At 39.5% G+C, this 16,476-nt stretch overlaps 1 protein-coding gene across 32 annotated transcripts in view; it reads left to right on the top strand.

The window, feature by feature from the left end:
• Positions 1-16,476, top strand: part of MCTP1 (multiple C2 and transmembrane domain containing 1) — a 721,660-nt gene that overhangs the window by 538,259 nt on the left and 166,925 nt on the right. For all 32 annotated transcript variants that reach the window (XM_086413169.1, XM_086413151.1, XM_086413144.1 and 29 more), the window contains one exon: positions 15,693-15,795. In XM_086413169.1, the coding sequence (XP_086269295.1) occupies positions 15,693-15,795 (103 nt within the window). The remainder of the gene's footprint in view (positions 1-15,692; positions 15,796-16,476) is intronic.

The raw sequence follows: 16,476 nt of genomic DNA, 5'->3' as shown, positions 1-16,476 counted from the left end.
ACAATGGAGTTTTTCAAAGGCTGCATAATATTTGATCACTCTAATGTTAACATTAGTCCCTTGGACTACAAGGAGATCCAACCAGTCCATCCTAAAGGAGATCAGTGCTGGTGTTCATTGGTAGGACTGATGTTGAAGCTGAAACTCCAATACTTTGGCCACCTGATGTGAAGAGCTGACTCATTTGAAAAGACCCTGATGCTGGGAAAGATTGAGGGCAGGAGGAGAAGGGGACGACAGAGGATGAGATGGTTGGATGGCATCACCAACTCAATAGACATGGGTTTGGGTGGACTCCAGGAGTTGGTGATGGACAGGGAGGCCTGGCATGCTGTGGTTCATGGGGTCGCAAAGAGTCGGACACGACTGAGCGACTGAACTGTACTAAACTGAATGTTAACGTCATGAATTTATTATTGTTATTTCCAAATGAATATCTCTTATTGTTTAATTCAAGTATAGTTGATGTAATATAATATTATATAATTTATAGGTGTACAATATCAGTTCAGTCGCTCAGTCATGTCCAGCTCTTTGCAACCCCATGGACTGCAGCACACCAGGCCTCCCTGTCCATCACCAACTCCCAGAGTTTACTCAAATTCATGTCCATTGAGTTGGTGATGCCATCCAACCATCTCATCCTCTCATCCTCTGTTGTCCCCCTCTCTTCCCGCCTTCAATCTTTCCCAGCATCAGGGTCTTTTCCAATGAGTCAGCTCTTCGCATCAGGTAGCCCAAGTATTGGAGTTTCAGTTTCAGCATCAGTCCTTCCAGTGAATATTCAGGACTGATTTCCTTTAGGATTGACTGGTTGGATCTCCTTGCATTCCAAGGGTTTACAGTATAGTGATTCACAATTTTTAAAGGTTATGATCCATTTATAATTATTCTAAAATATTGGCTGTGTCCCCTGTGTTATACATCATTGTAGCTTATCTTATACATAATACCTTATACCTCTATCTCTATATTGCCCCTGCCCCCTTCCCTCTCATTGCTGCTAAACACTAATCTATTCTTTGTATCCGTGAATCTGTTTCTTTTTTGTTATGGTCACTAATTTGCTGAATTTTTTATATTTCATGCATGGTATTATACAGTATTTGTTTTTCTCTGACTTATTTCACTTAGCATAATACCTTCCACGTTTATTCATATTGCTGCAAATAGCAAAATTTCCCTCTTTTTATGGTCAAATAGTGTACCACCTGGTGATGTCCATGTGTAGAGTCTTCTCTTGTGTTGTTGGAAGAGGGTGTTTGCTATGACCAGTGCATTTTCTTGGCAAAACTCTATTAGTCTTTGCCCTGCTTCATTCCATATTCCAAGGCCAAATTTGCCTGTTACTCCAGGTGTTTCTTGACTTCCTACTTTTGCATTCCAGTCCCCTATAATGAAAAAGACATCTTTTTTGGGTGTTCATTCTAAAAGGTCTTGTAGGTCTTCATAGAACCTTCAGCTTCTTCAGCGTTACTGGTTGGGGCATAGACTTGGATTACTGTGATGTTGAATGGTTTGCCTTGGAAACGAACAGAGATCATTCTGTCGTTTTTGAGATTGCATCCAAGTACTGCATTTCGGACTCTTGTTGACCATGATGGCTACTCCATTTCTTCTGAGGGATTCCTGACCGCAGTAGTAGATATAATAGTCATCTGAGTTAAATTCACCCATTCCAGTCCATTTGAGTTCGCTGATTCCTAGAATGTCAACATTCACTCTTGCCATCTCTTGTTTGACCACTTCCAATTTGCCTTGATTCATGGACCTGACATTCCAGGTTCCTATGCAATATTGCTCTTTACATCATCGGACCTTGCTTCTATCACCAGTCACATCCACAGCTGGGTATTGTCTTTGCTTTGGCTCCATCCCTTCATACTTTCTGGAGTTATTTCTCCACTGATCTCCAGTACCATATTGGGCACCTATTGACCTGGGGAGTTCCTCTTCCAACAACACAAGAAAAGACTCTACACATGGACATCGCCAGACGGTCAACACCGGAATCAGATTGATTATATTCTTTGCAGCCAAAGACGGAGAAGCTCTATACAGTCAACAAAAACAAGACCAGGAGCTGACTGTGGCTCAGATCATGAACTCCTTATTGCCAAATTCAGACTGAAATTGAAGAAAGTAGGGAAAACCACTAGACCATTCAGGTATGACCTAAATCAAATCCCTTATGATTATAAAGTGGAAGTGAGAAATAGATTTAAGGGCCTCGATCTGCTAGATAGAGTGCCTGATGAACTATGGACTGAGGTTCTTGACATTGTACAGGAGACAGGGATCAAGACCATCCCCATGGAAAAGAAATGCAAAAAAGCACAATGGCTGTCTGGGGAGGCCTTACAAATAGCTGTGAAAAGAAGAGAAGTGAAAAGCAAAGGAGAAAAGGAAAGATATAAGCATCTGAATGCAGAGTTCCAAAGAATAGCAAGAAGAGATAAGAAAGCCTTCCTCAGCAATCAGTGCAAACAAATAGAGGAAAACAACAGAATGGGAAAGACTAGAGATCTCTTCAAGAAAATTAGAGATACCAAGGGAACATTTCATGCAAAGATGGGCTCAATAAAGGACAGAAATGGTAGGGACCTAACAGAAGCAGAAGATATTAAGAAGAGATGGCAAGAATACACAGAAGAACTGTACAAAAAAGATCTTCATGACCCAGATAATCACGATGGTGTGATCACTGACCTAGAGCCAGACATCCTGGAATGTGAAGTCAAGTGGGCCTTAGAAAGCACCACTATGAACAAAGCTAGTGGAGGTGATGGAATTCCAGTTGAGCTATTTCAAATCCTGAAAGATGATGCTGTGAAAGTGCTGCACTCAATATGCCAGCAAATTTGGAAAACTCAGCAGTGGCCACAGGACTGAAAAGGTCAGTTTTCATCCCAATCCCAAAGAAAGGCAATGCCAAAGAATGCTCAAACTACTGCACAATTGCACTCATCTCACATGCTAGTAAAGTAATGTTCAAAATTCTCCAAGCCAGGCTTCAGCAATACATGAACCGTGAAATTCCAGATGTTCAAGCTGGTTTTAGAAAAGGCAGAAGAACCAGAAATCAAATTGCCAACATCTGCTGGATCATGGAAAAAGCAAGAGAGTTCCAGAAAAACATCTATTTCTGCTTTATTGACTATGCCAAAGCCTTTGACTGTGTGGATCACAATAAACTGTAGAAAATTCTGAAAGAGATGGGAATACCAGACAGCCTGACCTGCCTGTTGAGAAATCTGTATGCAGGTCAGGAAGCAAGAGTTAGAACTGGACATGGAAAAACAGACTGCTTCCACAATAGGAAAAGGAGTACGTCTAGGCTGTATATTGTCACCCTGTTGTTTTAACTTCTATGCAGAGTACATCATGAGAAACGCTGGATTGGAAGAAACACAAGCTGGAATCAAGATTGCTGGGAGAAATATCAATCACCTCAGATATGCAGATGACACCACCCTTATAGCAGAAAGTGAAGAGGAACTAAAAAGCCTCTTGATGAAAGTGAAAGAGGAGAGTGAAAAAGTTGGCTTAAAGCTCAACATTCAGAAAACGAAGATCATGGCATCCGGTCCCACCACTTCATGGGAAATAGATGGGGAAACAGTGGAAACAGTGTCAGACTTTATTTTTGGGGGGCTCCAAAATCACTACAGATGGTGACTGCAGCCATGAAATTAAAAGACGCTTACTCCTTGGAAGGAAAGTTATGACCAACCTAGATAGCATATTGAAAAGCAGAGACATTACTTTGCCAACAAAGGTTCGTCTAGTCAAGGCTATGGTGTTTCCAGTAGTCATGTATGGATGTGAGAGTTGGACTGTGAAGAAAGCTGAGCGCCGAAGAATTGATGCTTTTGAACTGTGGTGTTGGAGAAGACTCTTGAGAGTCCCTTGGACTGCAAGGAGATCCAACCAGTCCATTCTAAAGGAGATCAGCCCTGGGATTTCTTTGGAAGGAATGATACTAAAGCTGAAACTCCAGTACTTTGGTCACCTCATGTGAAGTATTGACTCATTGGAAAAGCCTCTGATGCTGGGAGGGATTGGGGGCAGGAGGAGAAGGGGACGACAGAGGATGAGATGGCTGGATGGCATCACGGACTCAATGGACGTGAGTCTGAGTGATCTCTGGGAGTTGGTGATGGACAGGGAGGCCTGGCGTGCTGAGATTCATGGAGTCGCAAAGAGTTGGACACGACTGAACGACTGAACTGAGCTGAGTGTACCCCATTCCATTGTGTAAAACATCTTCTTTATCCATTCATCTGTTGATGGACACTAAGTTTGCTTCTCTATCTTGGCAATTTTCAATTAATGCTACCATGAACATGGGGCTACATGTATCTTTCAAATTAGTGGTTTGATTTTTTTCATATATATTACCTGGAGTGGAATAGCTGGGTCATAGGGAAAAATTGTATTTTTAGTTTTTTTGAGAAACCTCCATATCATTTTCCAGAATGGCTGTACCAGTTTGTTTGTTTATGCATTTGGCTGCAGCAGGTCTGAGTTGTGGCAAGCTGGATCTAGCTCCCTGACTAGGGATTGAATGCAGGTCTCCTATATTGAGATTTAGAGAGATTTAGCCACTGGGCCACCAATAGAGTCCTGACTATACCAGTTTAAATTCCAAACAACAGTATATGAGAGTTCTTTTTCCTCTACATCCTGATTACGTTCCTCTAAATTTGATTACAGAAATGATGACAGGTGTGAGGTGGTATGTAATTGTGGTTTTGATTGGTATTTCCTTGATGACTGGCAATGTTGGCCATCTTTTCATGTGCCTATTGACCATCTGCCTTTCCTCTTTGGAAAAATGTCTATTCAGGTATTCTGCTCATTTTGTAATCAGGTTTTTTTTATATTGAGTTGTATGAGATGATAATATATCTTAGCTATTAACTTCTTAATAGTCATATCATTTGCAAATATTTTCTTCCATTCAGCAGGTTGACTTTTCATTTTGTCAATGGTTTCCTTTGCAATGCCAAAGAATAAAGTTTAATTATGTCCAATTTGTTTTTTTTTTTTTTTTTTTTTGCTTTTACTTCCTGGCTTTAGAAGACAGATCCAGAAAACAATATTGCTATGATTTATGTCAAACACTCTTCTGCCTATGTTTTCCTCTAGGAGTTTTCAGTCTTACATTTAGGTCTGTAGTCCATTTTGCATTTATTTTTGTGTACGGTGTGAGGAAATGTTCTAATCTCATTGTACATGTAGCTGTCCAGTTTTCCCAGCACTCTTCAAGACTGTCTTTTCTCCATTGTATATTTTTGCCTCCTCTGTCATAGATTAAGTGACTATAGGTAACTGAGTTTGTTCCTGGGTGCTGTGTTCTGTTCCATTAATCTATGTGTCTGTTTTTGGGCCAGCACTATGCTATTTTGATTATTGTGGCTTTGTGATATAGTCTGAAGTCAGGGAGCATGACTCTGTTCAGGTCTGTTCTTCTTTCCCAAGAATGCCTTGGCTATTCAGGCTCTTTTGTGTTTCCATTCTTATTTTAAAATTATTTGTTTTAGTTCTGTGAAAAATGTCTTTAGTATTTTGGCAGAGATGATATTGAATATGTAGCTTGCCTTGGGTAGTATGGTCATTTTGATTTTTTCAGCCCAAGAACACAGTATGTTTTAACGTGTTCTCAATTTTAATTTCTAAAATGGTAAATTTTGATAGATATAACCCACTCACCAAAAAAAGCTCTTTGAGATCCTCAATAACCTTTGAGTTCCTAAAACCAAAATGTTTAAAAACTGTTGCTGTGGGAAATGATTCTCAGTTGGGAGATGGCAGTATTGCCCCCTCAGTACTTTAGACATCTGTAGGGGAATTAAGTTGCCACAGTGATTGGGGAGCACTATTTGTATTGGGTGTTGGGGATACTAATTGTCTTTTAAAAAATTAGGCAGTAATAAATAGTGACACTATTAGACAACTAGACATAAATAGCGAAAATTGTCCCAGGTCCTACATGACTAAATATAGACACTAATATAGCTTTAAACTCTGCTTCATGATCATCTGACTCTAGATTGCACCCTTAAATACGTATTCTTTACTCAAGTCTTGTTGATGGCTGCTACGTAACACCAAAGACCTTAGAATTACCTCCAAGGTACTTCATGGCCTGGTTCCCTGTTATATCTCTGGCCTGTTATTCTTCCCGTTGCTCACTTTGCCCCCCTATCAGAGTCCCAGAGGACACCAGACTTTCTCTGTGGCTCCCCCCACTGCCTGAGCACTTTTCTCCTGATATCCCCTTAGCTGCTTCTTCACTTCCTTCAGTCCTTTGCTTAGGCTCCCCTTATCAGTGAGGTCTACTCCAGACACCATAATTAATATATAAACTGTGACCTTCCCCACACTCTTCAAACCCCTTATCTTGCTCTACTTTTCCATCTTCTGTTAACATACATCACTCTAGCATACCATATAATCTACTTATTAATTATGTTCAATATCCATCCTCTTTCTTCTCCGTCCCCACTGCAAGCAAGCTCCAGGAGAGCAGAGACCTTATTTTGTTTTTCATCTGTCTGTGAATCGGTCAGTCACGTCCAACACTTTGTGACCCCATGGATTCTAGCCCGCCAGGCTTCTCTGTCCATGTGATTCTCCAGGCAAGAATACTGGAGTGGGCAGCCAGTTCCTTCATGACCTGGCAAAGAGTAGATACTCAATAAATATTTGTTGAATAAATCTTTTAACAATAAAAATTTGTTAAATAAATAAATGTATGACTTAATTGTATACAACTTTCTGTTTAGTCCTCTGAATAATAGCATTAAAGCATCATATTAAATGTTGAGATAACTTACAGGTTATTCTTATATATTTCAGAATAGTGAGAGGAGGGCATTACAAAATCTTCACTGTGAGGAAAGACCTACTGGACCAAGAACCACAAAGTTAGAGGGCGCATTTTTTCTGCCACTATGACACCTGTTTCATGCCTTAACTAAAAAAAGAGAAGCCCTATTATTATTAGTCCAGAGCCAGACCCAGTGGGAACCTAGTGAAGAGTGTCAGCTAATGTAATTATACCAACCAGATGTTTAAAGTATATTGAGGGCAGTCAATGAAAAAAGCTAAGGCCAAAGCCTCACCTCCAGTGATAAGGAGAGGATTGGAAGATGTCTCTGATATAGGCTGCTCTTTATTTTGGTGGACCCTGTGGGATTCCTCAACTATAACCTTGTTATATGCTAGGATTTAATTCCAGTTTATAGAAAGATGGCAACCTTGATTGTGATTTTTTAAGATTAATTATAACCATTTCGAGTTGTGGCAACTGAGGAAGTTAAACCAATGAGCTTGATTTGGGCCAAGTAGCCCCAAATAAAAGGCCCTTGTGGGTATGAATTGCTTTCAGTGCTACTGAAAGCCTCTGTGTTTTCAGAGACATGCCAACAAAGAGGGGGTCACAGGGCCTCCACACGCACACGTTTTTATAACACATCACACCCAGCAAACGGTGCTCCTTGTCAGCAGCCAAAGGACCTTGGACAAAGCCCACCACTGATGGATTGGGACTGACTTTCTATTCTGGGAGCAGGAATATCATTCAGTATCTCTTGAGTGGCTTCAATGCTCAAACCAGTTGTCTGCATGAGCTGGAATCATCTGCTTGCCCACAAAACAAGGGTAGTGCTGACTTTCCCACAGTTCTTTGTAAATATGTCAGTATGGTGACCTCAGAGAGCCAGGGCTAGGAGTAAGAGAGAATTAGCAATGGCACCCCACTCCAGTACTCTTGCCTGGAAAATCCCATGGACAGAGGAGCCTGGTAGGGTGCAGTCCATGGGGTCGCTAGGAGTCGGACACGACTAAGCGACTTCACTTTCACTTTTCACTTTCATGCATTGGAGAAGGAAATGGCAACCCACTCCAGTGTTCTTGCCTGGAGAATCCCAGGGACGGGGGAGCCTGGTGGGCTGCTGCCTATGGGGTCGCATAGAGTCGGACACGACTGAAGTGACTTAGCAGCAGCAGCAGCAGCCCGTCAGTGCATCCTGTTTAATCCTGACTGCCAGTTTGAAGATTGCCAGAAGAGATGCCCATTGGAGACTTTTCTGACGTTTATTTTTATGGTTATAGGAATGTCTTTCCACCATAAGAAGAGCTGAAGTAATACAGTAGATGCTTCAAAATCTGTTACAGGTTTATTTTTATAAGTCAAGGTGAAATAGTCTCCTCCTAATTTTAATTCTCTTGGGAGATTTTCTTCCCTATAAAATTTCATAGAAAAAAAAAAAAAGATAGCCCTTAGTATTAAACCAGATTATGGAGAAATGCATCAGTCCTAACATAATATTTGTAAGTATCTATCTCATGGGCTTCCCAGGTGGCCCAGTGGTAAAGAAGCCACCTGCCAATGCAGGAGACCCAAGAGATATGGGTTTGATCCCTGAGTGGGGAAGAACCCCTGAAATAGGAAATGGCAACCCACTCCCATATTATAATTGTTATATAATATAGATCTAGGTTTTGTGTTACAGAGACCCTATTAAAGGGATATACAAATAGATTTAAACTAAATATTCCTTAGCACAAATCTGAAAGTCCTTCACTTCTAAAATTGCTGGTGACAGAGGTGTAATTACCATAGATCACCAGAGTCATCTCCATTGGGAAAAAGTCTTCATTTTCTTTGCCCCTTCCTGTTCTAAACTTAGAGAATGATACACTTCCTCTGCACTCTTTACTCACTTTTATTACAGCACTCACAACCCTGCATTATTATTGTCTATTTATGTGTCTTTTGTGCCTACTAAATTGTGTGTGTTTTGAGAGCTGGACTGTGTCTTTTAAAAAAAATGGGCTAAGGGGTACTTTATCCCATTTGTTTTATTTTATTTATTTATTTTTTCCAACTACAATTTTATTTTATTTTTAAACTTTACAAAATTGTATTAGTTTTGCCAAATATAGAGCTCTCTTAGGTTTTTGGACTATGCCTTAATCATACTTAGAATTCTGGGGAAAGACAAGCAGACACTCAATAAGTAATGAATAGCTTCAAAATATATTCCTGCAACTCTCTAGAAATCGTCGACATGGGAAATGGCCATGCTGTCAAAGAAGGTGAAGATTCTCTTGTAGCTGTCCTGGTGGGTAACACAGTCAACCCCGCTGCCCCATCCTCATCCAGCACTGCTGCGATTTCTGTCTTGCATCCAACCCAAAATCTCCAGTTTCCTGCACTGGAAAGGAGAGAGATGGGCACTTTTTATCTAAAATAGTGAAAGTTAAGGGAGAGCCGGTTGGTACCCACAGGTCTGCTTTAGTCTTCCAACAAGAATGAGTAAGAGGGGAAAAAGAGATTATATAATCTTTGTTCCCAGACACGCATGCTCTTCAAATAGCCCCAAACGGCTGGAAACAAAGTACACTGCAACCTTGGATGCTGCCTTCATTCCTTGCTCTCCTAGCCTGACGGTATCGAATAAAACGATAACAGGAGCCAGTTCTGCCTCGCTCTCTGCTGCTGCTGCTAAGTCGCTTCAGTCGTGTCCGACTCTGTGCGACCCCAGAGACGGCAGCCCACCAGGCTTCCCCGTCCCTGGGATTCTCCAGGCAAGAACACTGGAGTGGGTGTCTCACTCTCTAGAGCTTTGCAAAGTACAGCGCACTCTGCAGACATCAACGCTGCCTCCTGTAGTCAGTGCCTGTCCTCCAGTACCCTCAGCAAGCAAAGCAGCAGGCCACAGGGCCTAACCAGAATGATAAAAGCATGAAAAGAAGGAATAATTAAGCAGATAATGAATGGTTAGGCCCATCACTGGTATTTCTGTGATTGTTTTTGTTTGTTTAAGTGGCGTCTAATCAAGACGGCAAAATTTAGGAACTGAAAAGCCAGTCATTTAAAGCATCATTTAGCAAACCAGATAAGCACATCAACTATGTGTAGCCACTTCTTTAAAACAAAACTGTCGTGCGGGCTTTCTAGTAGTAAGCTCATGGTATTTAATATCGTATGTTTACTCTTATTTTGGTTGCGATTGCTGTTAATTTTTAATTGCCCTTGAATCATGCAATGGCAGAAGGATACTTTCTAAATTAGTCAAAAATAGCATAGTGTGTAAAGACCTAATGTTGGCATCCACACTGATAACTGTAAAAACATAACTTTTTAGAAAGAAAAGATGAATGGACGCTAAAGATAAAATGGCCTGGCCTAAATGTTCCTCTTCTGAAGTCTAGAAATAGCTAGTCAGAGCACTTTGTTGAATACTTCTTGTCCTTGCCAAAAGAGACTGACTTGGCTAAGCTCAATAGATTGTTTTCCGTTTCCAAATAATAATATCAGGCATAATAGATTGTTCAATATTGATATCTGCAAATTCTGTTGGTTCTACCATCAACATATATCCAGAATCTGATCGCTTTATACCACATAGTTTATTGTAATATCCTCCTAACTAACTCTTCTTCCTATCTCCTTCATTGCCCTCCCTCTACCTTATTTTACAAATGGCAGCCATCAGATCCTGTTGCGTCTCAACCCAGATCCCTCCAAAACCTTTCCCTAGCACTTAGAATGAAAGCAAACTCCTCCAGAGACTGGCCACCCTCCCCGTACCTCTCCGACTATGTCGTCTACTACTCCTTCCTACTCCCCATCCATTCCTCCAGTCACACTAGCTTTCTGGAGATTCCTGGAAACACCAGGCACAGTCATTTTCTCTGGCCAAGGGTCACTCTCTTGCCTCTTTCATTTCTTTGCCCACTTGTTGCTTTCTCACTGAGACCCCCTCTTGCTGTCCTTTTTAAAAGTGTGCATATATAGCAGCACTCCTTACCTCCTCATTGATCTTCTCAAATTAATTTTTCTCTATAGTACTTAGCCCTTTCTAAAATACTCTCACTTTCTTAAAATACTCTAACATGTTCTTATCCATTGTCTTTCTTCTTCAATGCAAACTCTGCAAGTTCAGCAGTTTTTAAAGTTGTTTTATGCATGTCTGTGTCCTCAGCACATAGAAGATGCCTGGTATATGGTAAGCGATAAGCATTTGTTGAATAAATGAATCTGCAGATAAGACATCACCCAGCCTTTCCATGGGTGTGACTCACTAAATACTGAGATATGGCATGGCACAGTTGAGGCTTCCCTGGTGGCTCAGATGGTAAAGAATCTGCCTGTAATTCACGAGACCTAGATTCGATCCCTATGTCAGGAAGCTCCCCTGGAGAAGGAAATGGCAACCCACTCCAGTATTCTTGCCTGGAGAATCCCATACACAGAAGAGCCTGGCAGGCTACAGTCCATGGAGTCACAAAGAGTCAGATATGACTGAGCAACTAAGGGGATAGATCAAGGGCTCTAAATGTCAGATAGACTTGAGTTTGAATGATGGTTTTACTACAACCTGTGTGACCTGGTGAGTTATATAATCACCCAGCCTCAGCTTCCTCTCTGTAAAATAGAAAGAGTAAAAGCATCTTTCTCATAGAGGAATCATAAAATTTTTTGAGCAAATGAATGAAAACATTATGTTGGGCTTATATAATAACTCAGAAAATGTCTGCAATGATTGCAGTAAGTATTGTAATTCCCCTTATTGGTATTATTATTGCCCTTATTATTGCTATATTTTATTGAGGCCCTTGCTAGTATACCAGATATTTTATTACTTATATTCTAGCTATTATCTGCAAGGGACCATTACTGTCACTGTTGAAGGGGTATGGGAACTGGCCCAGAGTCCCAGAGTGAGTATTCAGTCTCAGCTTGCTCTGCCTCCAAAGTTTAGGCTCTTCCTCCCAGACCACTGGCCTTTCACACTGGACTTTAATGCCATGCCCCAAGCTCTGGAAGTACTTATAATATTTGAGGACACAAAAGGTGTGATATAGCTCAAGTAAAGAACTTTAAGGACCTTGAGATTGGAGATGAAAAACTATATGGCCTACCATATGATGGGCTTCCCAGGTGGCACAGTGGTAAAGAACCCACCTGCAATGCAGGTTAGAGGTAAGAGTCACAGGTTTGATCCCTGGGTTGGGAAGATCCCCTGGAGGAGGGCATGGTAACCCACTCCAATATTCTTGCCTGGAGAATCTCATGGATGGAGGAGCCTTGTGGGCTACAGTCCATAGAGCTGCAAAGAGTCAAACACGACTGAAGCAACTGAGCACACATGTACATACCATATAACATGGATTTTAATAGATACTGAAAAGGCATCAAAAGTGGGTTAAATTTGGGAAGAAGTTTTTGGAAAAATGAAAATACCCTTGACATGGATTAGTTCCTGTCACTGATCACAGTCTTTAATATGACCGTAAGTGTAAGAAGTGTAAGTCAAGGCTATGGTTTTTCCTGTGGTCATGTATGGATGTGAGAGTTGAACTGTGAAGAAGGCTGAGTGCCGAAGAATTGATGCTTTTGAACTGTGGTGTTGGAGAAGACTCTTGAGAGTCCCTTGGACTGCAAGGAGATCCAACCAGTCCATTCTGAAGGAGATCAGCCCTGGGATTTCTTTGGAAGGAATGATGCTAAAGCTGAAACTCCAGTACTTTGGCCACCTCATGCGAAGAGTTGACTCATTGGAAAAGCTTCTGATGCTGGGAGGGATTGGGGGCAGGAGGAGAAGGGGACGACAGAGGATGAGATGGCTGGATGGCATCACTGACTCAATGGATGTGTGTCTGGGTGAACTCCGGGAGCTGGTGATGGACAGGGAGGCCTGGCGTGCTGCGATTCATGGGGTCGCAAAGAGTTGGACATGACTGAGTGACTGAACTGAATGAACTGAACTGAAGTGTAAGAATAATAGATTTCAGATTGGAAAAAATCAGTATAAATCAAAACATGTTTGGTCTTTCTTAAGCAAAAGACTTTCTTTTTTAATGTAATCACCATTCTATTCTGCATATTGTCTAACGTGATCTCTTAAAAATTACATTGCTTGCCCATTTCAAGTTATAAGATAGGTGCTGATAGGAGAATGTCTTTGCCATTGATGGTATGCCACTGGAAGTTTGAATAGCAAAATGACTGAGAAGTGGCTTTAGAAACCTCTTGCAGTGTTTTTGGTGTTGTCTCTAGTTCTTTAACAACTTTATTCTAATAGGAAAGAGTAACTGAGGGGTTAAGTAATGTGGTGATAGATGGCTATTACTGGTTTTCCCTAAAATGGTTTGGAGAAATAATCAACTAAATAGCAACAAAATATGGATTGCAACTACCTCATAGACATAGGGTTTGATAAATACATTAGTTTCTTAGCAGAATATGAATAATATTAAACATTAAGCACAGATTTTGTTTTTTTCTAATCCTTTGGCCAACCACTGACCTAGGTCTTCTATTGTCAGCAAATAAGGATATAGTAACAAAGAAGGTGATGATTTGGGAGACTTTCCATGGGGTTGGTTGAAAGTATTATATTCAGTCTTGTTGTTGCTCGGTTGCCCAGTAGAGTCCAGCTCTTTGCTTAAACAACTGAATATAATTTCCCGTGGGAAAAAGTCAACATTTTCATCCTCTGTTCGTAGAAGTTTTCCAGCATAGATTTCAGTCTCTAGAGTTTGTTCTTGTGTCTTGTTATTGGAGAAGTTGTTCAGTTTTGACTGAATCTATCACACATTGTTGATCATTTGAGGGCAAGTAAAACCAAGTTAATTGAAATAGAATAGTATTAACAATTGGAGTATAGCAAGTGAAAATAAGGGAACAAAAATACCAAGAAGTGCTATTTTTTTGTACTTATTTTTACTGGTTAAGATTAATATGGATGTACATGTGCATAAGAAAAATTACAAGGAAGTCCAAGGAAATGTGAGACTTATACTTGTCTTTTAAGTGTTTTTGAAGTTTATCATTTCATCTAAAGTGAAAGTGAAGTAGTTCTTGTTTTGTTGTAGATTCTGTCATAAATATGGCTTTAATATTCTCTCTGCTTGTTATATATAGATATATTTTATCTCTCCAAACCTTTTATAAACTAGTTGAGGTTGTAGCTTATGTGCTGTGTTCTTTTGCTCCAGCATAGCTAGGTGGAAAGACAATGTTTAATATGAGTCTTAAGAGCAACTAAGGTTTTGAAAACTAATCTACTTTTCATGCTTTTATCTAAATTCTCTGGGACAAAATAAAGTTGATGTGGCAAATAAAACCTACTATAAGATGAATTAATGAACAAAATACTTTTGAATACTATCTTTCATGGCACGTATGAGTTACGAATGAGGTTGGTAGCAGGTAGGGGAAGAGGAGTGAAGAATGTGGGGGAAGAAAACACAGATCCTAAGTCAAGGGTGAAATTTTCACCAGACCTGAAAGACTTTCAGTTCTTTATTCTTTATTGAAAATTAATCCCAAGGCCCAAAATTGAAAAGACTACCATAATGTTAAATTATGCAGTTATCCTGGGCTGTATGAGGCCACCAAACTAACACACACATATTAAATCTCTTTTATAATGTAAAATTAATAAAGAGGTAGATTAAAAGGTAAGTCAAAGTTAAATTAAAGGTAAGTCAAAGTTTGTACAGCTCATTTTAAATATTACAATATGGAAAGTAAATACACTGCTGTGTGGGAATACATAGCTTATCTGTCCTTGCTAGCTAATGAATTCTTTCCTATTAAATTTTAATAGGAAAATCTTCAATGATATTTAAGCTTTCACAGAAGTGTAAACTACTGTGACTACAATTCACAATGCATTTAAAACAATTATTCTTTATCATTAAAGTTAATAATATGCACATTAACCTCTTATGTAGTCTAAATCAATATTGTCGTTTAAAAGAGATGACCTCTGGACAGCTTTGTCTAAATATTGATTTCATTGTCATTTGTATAAGGTATCAAACAAATTACATGCTGCACTAATATCATTAATACTGCCCCCATAGAGCCTCTGACTTTACAGGTTCTTATAATATAGGACATGACATTACAAAAATATTGAGGACATCACAAGGTATAATTACTGAATAGATGAGGTTTGACTATGGTTGCACAGAGTGGCTGTAAACATGTGATAACTTCCAAATCCTTTACTCTCCGTGGACAGGAAAAATACATCTCTTTAGCATGCAGATTGGTTTGTTGAGGTTAAGTTTCAAATGGCAGAATTTTTTTCTGCCTCAGAGGGTCTAATTTACCTTTTTGTGATGCCATAGATATTTCAAAAGAGAATCTAAAGTCGGATTAAAATATTGTAGTTCTGCAATATAGCGGTTTTCCCAAAATAAACTTGTTTAGGAATTTCTATTACAAGTTCCTAGTGACTCAGATGAGTTGGAAAATACATGCAACTTTATGCATGTAACGTGAAGGGGCTGAACCTTTCAAATGATCATTAAATTAAATAAAAGCTGATTTAGGGATGGGCACATATCACATTTGCCCTCATAATTGGCAGTTACAGTATTATTTTTGTAAAAACAAAATATGCAAATTAAAATAGCCATATAAATTAGCGCTTTAAAACTTTTTTCAAGTTCTAAATTGCTCTGAATCACAACTGTTAACCTCACCCTGTTACATCTAACTCTATATTAATGTTTGTTCGTTTTTTCAATTTTTAAAATTGTACTTTGCTTTCTGTTTTCTGTAAAACTTTTTAGAAAAGAGATGTGGTCGTGGTCATGATACTGATAGCTGTGGGTGCTATTTACACTAAAACTGTTCCCCCCCATATTTCTTGTAGGTAAAAGTGACCCATTTTGTGTGGTTGAGCTGAACAACGATAGGCTGCTAACACATACTGTCTACAAAAATCTGAACCCTGAGTGGAACAAAGTCTTCACATTGTAAGTAGCCGTTACCTTGAGCTCGCTTCAAGAATGATGCTAAACGATATTTATTTTCGAGATTTTTGTGTGTTTTTTCTTAACTGATTAACAGCTCGGTGCATCTGGCCTGCCTTTGCCAGCAACAGTGAATTGCATAATTGCATTGCCTTCCTGAGAGTAAAACTGGGGAAAGGGTATACAATTTTTGTGTGTGTTTATACAGATATTTTTTTTAAGCTGTGCATTTTTTTGACTAAGGATTTTGCTCCCATTAACTGAATTGCCATACTGCTTCTTCCTTTTATACTTTCTATTGAAATTCTCCCCAATTGCATTGACACCAAGGAGGACAAAGCTCTATTTGTTCCGTTGCTCAAATCAGCAAACAATCCAGTCTCAGATTCAGCAGATGTTTTAGTTTTGGTTTGTTGCATTTTAGCCACAATAAGAATATTAAGTACTGTCCTACTTACCCACCCCCCCAAAAAAAAAAACCCTTTGAGTTAATTTTCTTTTTGTTTTAAAAAGTTTGTAAATCTTTCCAGTCATTCACTGTAAAAGCTGCCAATGCTACTCTGTAGTATCTCCTAAATTTGTGGGGTGTTTTTTTAAGCTGGGCTTTAGAAATGAACTCTGAACAAAGGAAAACTCTCCAAATAGAAGTACTTCTTAAAAGTTTTCTAACATAGTTTTTTTTTT

This window comes from Bos grunniens, chromosome 7 (genome assembly GCF_055505025.1).
Source record: "Bos grunniens cultivar Pamir isolate PY7600 chromosome 7, Bosgru_T2T1.0, whole genome shotgun sequence".
In the NCBI taxonomy this organism is placed as follows: Eukaryota; Metazoa; Chordata; class Mammalia; order Artiodactyla; family Bovidae; genus Bos; species Bos grunniens.
This window is presented reverse-complemented; position numbering and strand designations above follow the sequence as displayed.